The 10,319-nt window shown below is 45.6% G+C and overlaps 1 protein-coding gene across 1 annotated transcript in view; it reads right to left on the bottom strand.

Moving 5' to 3' along the window:
* PREP (prolyl endopeptidase) overlaps nt 1–3,349 on the bottom strand; it is a 154,061-nt gene extending 150,712 nt beyond the window's left edge. The window contains exon 1 of the mRNA XM_006839965.1: nt 3,305–3,349. Within this exon, the coding sequence (XP_006840028.1) occupies nt 3,305–3,349 (45 nt within the window). The remainder of the gene's footprint in view (nt 1–3,304) is intronic.
* Nucleotides 3,350–10,319: the final 6,970 nt, after the last annotated feature.

Raw genomic sequence — 10,319 nt, 5'->3', positions numbered from 1 at the left:
ACAGGGTCGCTATGGGTCGGAACCGACTCGACGGCACTTAACAACAACAACAACACACCGCACCCAGGGCCTATTACAAGCCTGGTCCCACTCAGTTTTCCAGCCCTATCCACCCAGGCCCAAACCATTGGTCACAACAGATTTCCTGCCATTTTACAAACAAATGGAGTGCCACACCTGTCCAGCCCTGCATAACTATGATTTTTAGTCACAAGGTCAAGAAATGTCCCAACTGCTCAAAAGGATTGGGAAAGAAGATGGAATGGAAACAGGAAACACAGGGCGGAAGTGGCATTCCTTTGGGGGCACTGCAATTAATGAGATGAACCAAAATGTGCATGAATTGTTGAATGGAAACCTGATAATGTGCTCTGTAAACCTTCACCTAATTCATAACAAAAAGTTAAACAGTAAATGAAATAAAATCACAGTATTTGATTTAATAAGAACGCATGGTGTGGAACTGTAGGATAAGCACTGGACTGCTAACCGAAAGGTCAGTGGTTCAAAACCACCACCAGCTGCTCCCAGGAAACCCTACCCAGGGTCTATGAGTGAGCCAACTCCATGGCACTTAACAACAACACCATCATTTGATTTAAATGAGAATGAAAAGAATGTCCCAACTGGCTATCTTTCAAGTTCAATTCACTTATTATCTCCTCTTCCTGATGGAACTTAATTAATCCCTTCCTTCTCATTTCATCCCATACACTCTTCTACCAGGACTGCAACTCATGTCAACCCCAAACCCATTGCTGTCCAGCTGATTCTGACTCATAGTGAACCTATAGAACACAGCAGAACTACCCCATAGGACTTCCCCCTGAATTACCTGATAGCAACATTCTCAAGGCTAGCCAATGGGCTTACACAGGAAGTGTCATGGCTTCCAATTTCTGACTGATGGGGCAGAAATCCACCAAAAGGGCTTCATGCTCCTAACGCACAGTTCATCAGGAGACCACTTTGCATATGGCTGAAGTCAAGTAAGTGAGAGAGACAGAGAGCTATCACAATCTCCAGCACATGCTGGAGAAACACAAACCCATGCCAGAAATAAAAAAAAACTACAGGATGAACAAATTCATAGGTCAAACTTTAGGCTTAGTAACTTGGACCCTAAAGCAGGAAATATCAGATATTCCATGTTGGCTATCAATATTGACATCAGTACACTGTGTGCTGTTTAGAAGGCCATGCTGTTATGGTTTTCATGAGTTCCTTGGTCAGAAGATACTGGAGAATGATAAAGGCCTCTGTATACCTTAGACCACTTGACTACTAGAAGAAAAGTTGGTGGTCTGAACGTCATAAAACAGGCCTGATGATCTGCTTCCAAAAGGTCACAGACATGAAAACTCTATGTTTAGGGTCACCGTAACTTGGAATCTATTCCGCAGACAGGAACCACCACCTTTTTGATATTTTCATAAAACCCCTAATCTACACTTCCACGAACTGTTGAACATAAGCAAATGAACTACAGAATTTTGTTTACATCCCAAAAGAGTTTATCCAGATGGGGGAAAATGAATCATGCAACCCTACCACCCTCCTACCAACACACATACACGGAAACAAAACTAAACTAAAATTACACTTATTAAATTACATAGTGGGTGATGGTGGTGTTAAGTGCCATCGAGGTGGTTCCAACTCATAGTGACCCTGTATAGAGTCCCCAAAGAGTGGCTAGTGGGTTTGAACCACCAACCTTGTGGCTAGCAGTTCAGTGCTTATCCTACAGCAGTACATCAGTACTCACATAATGTGTAGTTCTTTATATTTGTATTTGTCGTGAAAACTCTAAACAACTCAAGACTCCATCCAAGGTAATCACAGGTCTATAGTCAACTGTCCCCTGGCTGCTTCATTACTAAAGGTTGGCCGACTACAGAGCTACTGTCATGTGAATAAATGAACGATGCTATTCTCATTGCACAAGCAGGTCTATGGTCAGTCCTAATTATTTCTTATATGCGAAAAAAGACCTCATATATGAAATATTAGGACTGGCCATAGACCTATCTCCCAAAGGGATGTGCCAAAGGGTGCCCAGCTAGTAAGTGGCAAACCAGAACTAGCGCTCAAGTCTTCTTACTAGTCTGTCCTCTTCCATTCCAGCAAGATCACTTTACTCCCACACATCAAAAGAAACAACCCTTCTGGACTTCAGGGCTTCTTGGGCTGCTTGGTTAAATTAAAGAGAGAAAAAACAAACAAACAACCGTTGACAGACGGATAAAAACAAAGTTACTAGATAGCGGCTGGTCAAAGTACCAGCGAATGTATGAATGTATCACAGTGCCACTTGGAAGTCTTAATTTAAAACAATATATCTTCTTAAGCCTCAGCACTCTTCACCCCAAAGTGAGATGTGTTTCAAGTACAGACTTTCTAGCACAGACTGAGTTACAATAAACAGAAAAAATGAAAAGTGAAGTATACAAGAATATTTTTATTCTGATTCCATTTGAAGTCATATGAAAAATGTAGCTATTAAGTAACAGAATCATGCCTGAAACATTTGGATTCAATCCAGCTCTTAAAATGCCAAATTCATTTTTACACATAAAAGGTGTCTGCTTGGCATTGACTTCCTGGATCTCAACAGCAGTTTAGGTGAATGATGGTCAATCCATGCACTAGGTAAACGCACTCATCTGAAAAAGATTAACCCCTCCCCTCATTCCTTTCAGCTCTTCTAGATTAAAAAACTTGGATCTGCACTACAGAGTAACTGCTCTGCCTTCATCTGCATTCCCAGCGCCAACGCCCAGCACCCGGACAGGAGCAGACTAGGCGCTCAATGAACGCTTTAAAATCGAATGAATGAATTTCAACGCTAAGGGCTTTAAAATTCTAAGTTTTAAAACTTTGCTTTTGTTTTTAAATCTTACAACATCTACACAGGCACACCAGCGTACACACTTTCTCCTGCCACCATATTTAAGCAATATCCTCCACCAGTCAAAAAACAGTGACACCTTCTGTCTTTCCACTCCCTTTAAGACATCCATTCTTACCCGGGCGTCTGCCCTTGACCTCATTGATTTTTAGAAAGCGGCCAGGGTACAGCTGACCATAGGTTCCACCGCCATCAGGTGACCGCCACCCAGGCCCCCGCGGCTCCTAAGGAGACCTGCGCCCCCCGGTCCGTTTCTCGCAAACAAAGGCCGAGGGGGAGGGGAAGGAGCGCAGGGGGCGAGGGGCTGCGGGAAGAGGAACTGTAGGTGGCTGCCGGCGAGGCAGGCGCGGCCCCAGCGGCAGGAGCCTGGTGGGCGCTAGGAGGGCTACTTACCGCGGTTTCGTCGCGGTACACGTCGGGGTACTGGAAGGACAGCATGGCCGGAGGCAGTGTGGGGAGCGCGGGGTTCCGAGAGTGGACGCGGGTGGAGCGAGCTGGGCACGGGACGAGGCTGGGCGCGGAGAGGGGCCGAGCGGGCACGGCGGGCCGATGGGTCTCCGCCAGGGCTAGTACGACTGGACGAGCGGCGCCACGGCGAGGACGTGCGGGAAGCAGGAAGCAGCTGTCGGCGAGGCCGGGAGCCCCTCCCCGGCGGGCGGGCCCAGCGGCTGCGGCGGCTGCAAGAGGGAGCGGCGGGCGGCGCCGTGCGTGCGCCTGGGCGGGCGCATAGCTCCCTCTGCAGGAGCGCCGGCCCCGCCGCGCCGCGGCCGGACACTAGGAGGGCTTAGCCGAGTGCGCGCCGCACCTACGCCGGCGCCGCTCCCGCCGGCCGGTCGCCGCGCGAGTGCACGCCGGGTTTGAACCCATGCCGCCCAGTACACGCCAGATCATGCCAGCCTGGGTCACCACGCGGGCACATGGTGGACAGGCCACCACGCCTCCTCTCTCTCACCCTCCACTGCAGTGCTCGCCAAGCTTCCCTCCCAAAATAACATCAGGGTTACTTTAATTGATTCACCCATTTTCTCCAGCCTTGCTACTTCTGGCCTGGGTACGGGCGGTAAAAAAAATATATCTGGCCTCTGCCAACCTTGGGAACAATGAGCTTTTGAGGTGACCTAATTACCGCTCTCTCCTAAGGAGGGAAGGGATAACATACCCTTCACCCTAGCAGGCCAGAGCGGCTTTGGAGGTTCACATTCAGATTATGAGGATGCTTTGAGGTGTTGGTAGGACATTGGGTGGATAAACCCTTGTTCGAATTTTATGAATTGAGAGGACCAAAGTGAAAAATGGAATAGTATCTAGTGCCTATATTATTCCCCCAGCCTGTACCTTCATCCTCTTGTGGAGTCCTTTAGTTATTGAGCCCCTACTATTTTTCCTGTTCCGCTATTTTATAAGGTGTTCCATTGCTAGTCATAAGTGGAGGGTAGGTGAAAAAGTGGAAGATCCCCAACGAGATGTAGTGACAAAGTGGCAGTAGCAATGGGCTCACACGTAGCAGGAACTGTGAGGCAGGCACAGGACCCAGTAGTGTTGGTTCTGTTGGGCATAGGGTCACTGAATCTGAATCGCCTCCACCAACACCACCTTTGTCTCTGTGGGGCCAAAGATAGTAGACATGGTGCTTAAACTCAAACACATGAGAATTTAATAGGAATATATATATTTTATTCATTTGGGGCATGTAGACGATGCATTGTGTTCTGGTCTGATCAGAAACTGGCTGTATCTCATCTGATCAGTAGAGTGCCCACTGTGTTTTGTATACCTGGCCTCTTAAAATTCCAGGGAGATGACAACGGTGTAGCCAGAAGTTCCCTCATGTCATGAATTCCTAGAAGATATGGAGTCCCTGTGTGGCGCTGTAGTATAAGCTCTGGATTACTAACCACAAGGTCTACGGTTCAAACTAACCAGTCATTCCTCTGAAACTGTTGGTGTTGTTGTGGGTTGAGTAGGTTCTGACCCACAGCGACCCTGGCTATGGTTTCTAGGAGTGACTGGTGGGCTTGAACTGCTGACCTTGTGGTTCAAACTGAGTTTGCAGTTCCAGCTCATTAACCCACAGCGCACCATAGGCAGACTCCAGGGCCCCTGTTTGTCAGATGTGACTGGACAGCACTTAACAACAACTAACTTAGAACCACCCATTCAGTACAGTAGAACTTTGAGGGTGAGGGCTGTCAGGGACAGCCTGCGTGACTTTCAGCCTCTCCCCTGTTACCTGATCTCAAGCTTTGTACCCCAGATACTTAAGCAGAATCATCTGCTACCGAGGCAGACAAGTGATCATTTACAGCTACCTGGATGTCTCAGCCCCACCAAGCATTCATTCCAAATATGCAGATGTCTTGTAAAGAGGTAAATGCACAAGGATGCTTCATCAATGGGTTCAGTGGGGGCTGAGCTCCATCCTACTGTCTATTTGCTGCATTGTGCACACAGCATAAGCTACATTCACCTGGAAGAAGGCATGTCATTTTATATTCTCACTGCCAAGGAGCCGCATCTGTTAAGTCACAAGAAAGTGCTGTATGGTTAGCACCCCTTAGAGATGGATGCTCTGAGTTTTACCGGGATCATCTACCCTATAATTCGACTGTGACATTCACATAGTTAACCAGCATACTGACTAATTTGTGAAGGGTAGTCATTTCAGATTGCTTTTCCCCTAAGATTTGTATTACTTTTTCCAGCATAACTTTTTTTTTTTTTAAATAAATGTTTTATTGTCAATTGTGTGATAGTCTACATGGGAGAGCATTAGTTTTAGATTCATGCTATCATACATCATTTCATTGCCATAATTACCATCCTGTCCATGCATCATTACCCAACCAAAGGGTATACCCTGCAAGCCTGCCCTCCACCCCCCATGGTCCTCAGCACACAGCCCCTTTCCCTCTCTGGATCTCAAGTCCCCAGTCACTCCATCTCTTTACGTCATCTTCTCTGCCTTGATTTCAGGCCTCACTGCTTCTCTGGATAGGGTCCCGCTCTCCGCTCTTCTCCATTGATGGTCCTAGGGCCCTCTGCTCCTAGACTGAAAAGTTACTCACTCCCCTCCTTGCTATAAAACGTCCACCTTTACATTTCCAACCCTCACAATCAGTCCTGATAACAATTATTCACTATTGCATCACAAGAGACCCATCCACATTTCATTTCATCAGCCCTTCCTGGACAGACTGGATACTATTCACTGGAGACTCTACCTTCCTCCACACCCTTTGGATCTAGGTTCCCTCTTGAAAGCTTGTAAGCCAGTTGCTTCTTACCTTTGTATCCCTCCCCCCATTTTGGATAGCCAATGTCCAAGTTGCCCATCCCTGTCTACTCTTTGTGTGGAGGGGGTGGGAATAGTTCTTGCAGCAGGGATTTGTTTCCTCTTTTGAGCTACTGCATTTATAGGTGTAGGTCAGGTTTATCAAATTGTATCAGATGACGCTTTTTTCCTCTTCTTTCTTCTTCGGGTTGAGCTCTGTTCATCCAGTCATTGAAGCCAGGTCAAGTAGGTATCATCTGCAAGTATGGGTGTTCTTGCATCTGCCCGCCCTCTTCTTATCAGCTGGTCACCTCACTCTCCATTCTAGTCCTCTGTGGCTGTGCCATTGACTTTGAGCCCATGAGTCCCCAGGTCTTGCCTCACTGCTGGCCGACCAGGTCTCCACCCGGGTTCACAGTAGTCTGCTGAACCATGTAGGGTTAAACTCGCTGCTTCATTGATGTTCTTCGGTCACTTCCCCTTATGGGTGATGTGTGTGGTTGCCAATCAGAGCGTGTATTTCCATTGAGTCTTAATCTTGGAAGTGGATTTGCACTGAGTGGACCCGACCACTTGCCTTGATGTCTCCTGGGCAAGCAACTTGCTTGTTATTGTGGTAACAGTCGGACTGCCCTTATTGTTTTGTATTTTTCCTGTAGGTCTTTCTTTCCAGAAGTATCTTCTGGTTTTCTAGCTGCTCCAGGCTGGTCTGCTTTTCCTTTCAAGTGGAAAATGTCCCATCTCTGAAGGTCTGGATGTGGTTCAGGCTTCCACCTATAGTCTTATGTAATACAGAGGCTCCTCAGGAAACCTCCTTTTCCAGTGTAACTTTTTTGTTGTTTGTTTAAGTTTTTATTGTGAATTGTTTACAGGGCAAATCATCAGTTTTACATTCAACAAATCCTATACTTTGTTTCATTACAGTGATTATAATCCCCTCCATGTACCATCAGTTAGCAGTATTTCTCTCTATTCATTTTAGCTCTTTTTGTTTTTTTAAACAGTCAGGCATATATAATAATTTAAACCACCAAAGGGCACATTGCAAGTCTGCCTCCTGGCCACCAGCTCTCAGTCCCTCTCATTCCACGAATCTAGTCCTCAGCTGCTCCTTCTCTCCATGTCCCCATCTCTGTCTCCATCTCTGGTGTCGCTGCTTCTCTGGATAAGGTCCCTCATTCCGTTTGTGTTCTTCTCCCTTGATGGTCCTAGGGTCCTCTGTTTCTAGACTGTACAATTAACTACTCCCCCGGTTTTTTGTTTTGTTTTGTTTTAGTGTTTTATTGTTATATGATAGTTTACATGAGAGAACATTAGTTTTACATTCATTCTATCGTACATTGTATCATTGCCATGGTTACAATACCCTCCATGCATCATCAACCAACCAAAGGGTATACCCTGCAAGCCTGCCCCTTACACTACTCTCCCCCCGCGTCTCCCCCACCCCAGTCTTCAGCACACAGTCGCTCTCCCTCTGTGGATCTAAAGCCCCCAGCTGCTCCATCGCTCCACGTCATTGTCTCTGCCTCCATCTCAGGCATCACTGTTTCTCTGGGTAGGGTCCCACTCTCGGCTCTTCTCCGTTGATGGTCCTAGGAACCTCTGCTCCTAGACTGAAAAGTTAATCATTTCCTTCCTTGCTATAAAACGTCTACCTTTACATTTCCAACCTTCACAATCAGTCCTGATAACAATTATTCACTATTGTATCACAAAAGACCCATCTGCATTTCATTTAATCAACTCCGCCTAGGCAGATTAGATGCTACTCACTGGAGATTCTGCCTTCCTCCAGGCCCCCTGTCTCTAGGTTCCCTCTTGAAAGCTTGTAAGCCAGTCACTTCTTGCCTTTGTAGTCCTCTGCCCCCCCGCCCCCCATTTTGGGTAGCCAATGTCCAAGTTGCCCATCCCTGTCTACTCTGTGTGTGGAGGGGGTGGGAATGATTCTTGCTGTAAGGACTTGGTCCCTCTTTTGGGCTACTGCTTCCATAGGTGTAGGTCAAGTTCATCAAATTGCATCAGATTACTCTTTTTTTCCTCTACTTTCTTCTTCTGGTTGAGCTCTGATCATCCAGTCGTTGAAGCCAGGTCAAGTGGGTATTATCTGCAAGTGTGGGTGTTCTTGTGCGTATGCCCTCTCTTTTTATCAGCTGGACACTTCACTGTTGTAGGGCTTGGCTCGCCACTTCATTGTTGTTTTTCCCTCACTTCCCCTTATCAGTGACGAGCGTGGTCACCAATCAGAGCATGTATTCCCATTGAGTCTTAGTCTTGGAAAGGGGCTTGCCTTGATGTTTCCTGGGCAAGCAACTTGTTTGTTCTTGTGGTAACAGTCAGAATACCCTTATTGTTTTGTATTTTTCCTTTAGGTCTTTCTTTCAAGAAGTATCTTCTGGTTTTCTAGCTGCTCCAGGCTGGTCTGCTTGTCCTTTCAAGTGGAAAATTTCCTGTCTCTGAAGGTCTGGATGTGGTTCCGGCTTCCACCTATAGTCTTATGTAATACAGAGGCTCCTCAGGAAAGCTCCTTTTCCAGTGTAACTTTTTAATGAAAATTCTTATATATCCCTGTTTATCTACACTCTGCAAAACATCATGAAGTATGAAATAGCAAGTGAAGTTAGAGTAAGATTTTCTTCCTAGTTCTGCTGCTAACTAGTTCTCTGACTTTGAATGAATTTGTTAAATCACCAGTATTTTATCCATAAAAACAGAGAATTAGATCAGGTGATTTGAGCAATTCTTTAGTTCTGCATAAGAACCAACATGACGAGACAGGTAAAGAAAAGCTATTACTATCAAACTGAATCTGACTCATGGGAATCCTACGTGTGTTACAACAAAGCTGGGCCCCATAGGGTTTCATTGGCTGCTTTTTCAGAAGTAGAGTGCTAGACTTGTCTTCCACAGCACCTCTGAGTGAACAAGAACTTCTATCATTTATGTTAGCTGCTGAGTACATTAACCATTTCCATGACCCAGAGTCTTCTAAGATGCTGATTGTTGTTGTTGAGTGCCGTTGAGTTGGTTCCTAATGACCAGATGAAGATGAAAGTGGGAGGTGATTGTCTGCTGAAAGAACATTCTTCATAGTTTTCTTCTATTTTCAAACCTTGGTGGTGGTGGTGGTTGTGTGCTGTGGAGTCGGTTCTGACTCATAGCAATCCTGTATAGGGTTTCCAAGACTGTAAATCTTTATGGGAGCAGAAAGCCTCATTTTTCTCCCATGGAACAGCTGGTTGATTCAAACTGCTGACCTGAAGGTTACCAGCCCAACTTGTAACACCTATGCTATCAGAGCTCCTTTTCAAACCATATACAACAGTTAAATTGGCTCTAAAGGCCATTTCTGGGCCTGTTGTCATGTTCATACTAAGTTCATAGAACTCTTTAAGAACTGTAGCTATTTCCTTCTAATATTCTTATCTCAATGTAGGCATAAGGCTAAAACGATATGTCAGCTGTCTGCAGCATGAAATCTACATCTCCTCCCCTTAACTTATGTTGGGCTGGAATTAAGTACAGGGGTAAAAGGATGGGGACAGATTAAATCAGATAACAAAGAATTTGGACAGAAGAATTAGATAAAAAAGGAATCTGGAGTATTTTTCTCTTTCAACTCATGGAACTATTTTTATCTTTGTAGAATAAGCATTGAACTTCAAATCACAAGGTTAGCTGTTTGAGTCCACCAGCTGCTTTGCAGGAGCAAGATGAGGCTTTCTGCTCCTGCAAAAATTTAGTGTCAAAAACTCTATACAGGGCTACTATGAGCTGAAACTGACTTGATGGCACTTAACAACAATAATGATATTCTCATGGGAGAAAGATGAGGCCATCTGCTCCCATAAAGATTTGCAGTCTTGGAAATCCTATGTAGGGTTGCTATGAATTAGAATTGAATCAATGACAGTGTTCAGTACCTTGAATTTACTTGATAGCTTTTTCATCCAAACTTTTCTTAAATCCCACCAAGTGTTTAGATGGGACCATGCAAATAAGGTATACAGGACTCTAAGGCTGGGATTGGTTAGTTTTACCCTCCATTTAGATTTAAAAGGAGCCATCTCAGAAGCAGAGACAGAAGATCCGAGGACCTTCAAGAAGGAAGACCATGAGTGCAGGGTGAGATCACAG

The sequence above is a fragment of the Chrysochloris asiatica genome, unplaced genomic scaffold (assembly GCF_000296735.1).
Source record: "Chrysochloris asiatica unplaced genomic scaffold, ChrAsi1.0 scaffold00027, whole genome shotgun sequence".
NCBI classification, from domain to species: Eukaryota; Metazoa; Chordata; class Mammalia; order Afrosoricida; family Chrysochloridae; genus Chrysochloris; species Chrysochloris asiatica.
Note: the sequence above shows the minus strand (reverse complement) of the source record. Positions and strands in the feature narration are given on the sequence as shown.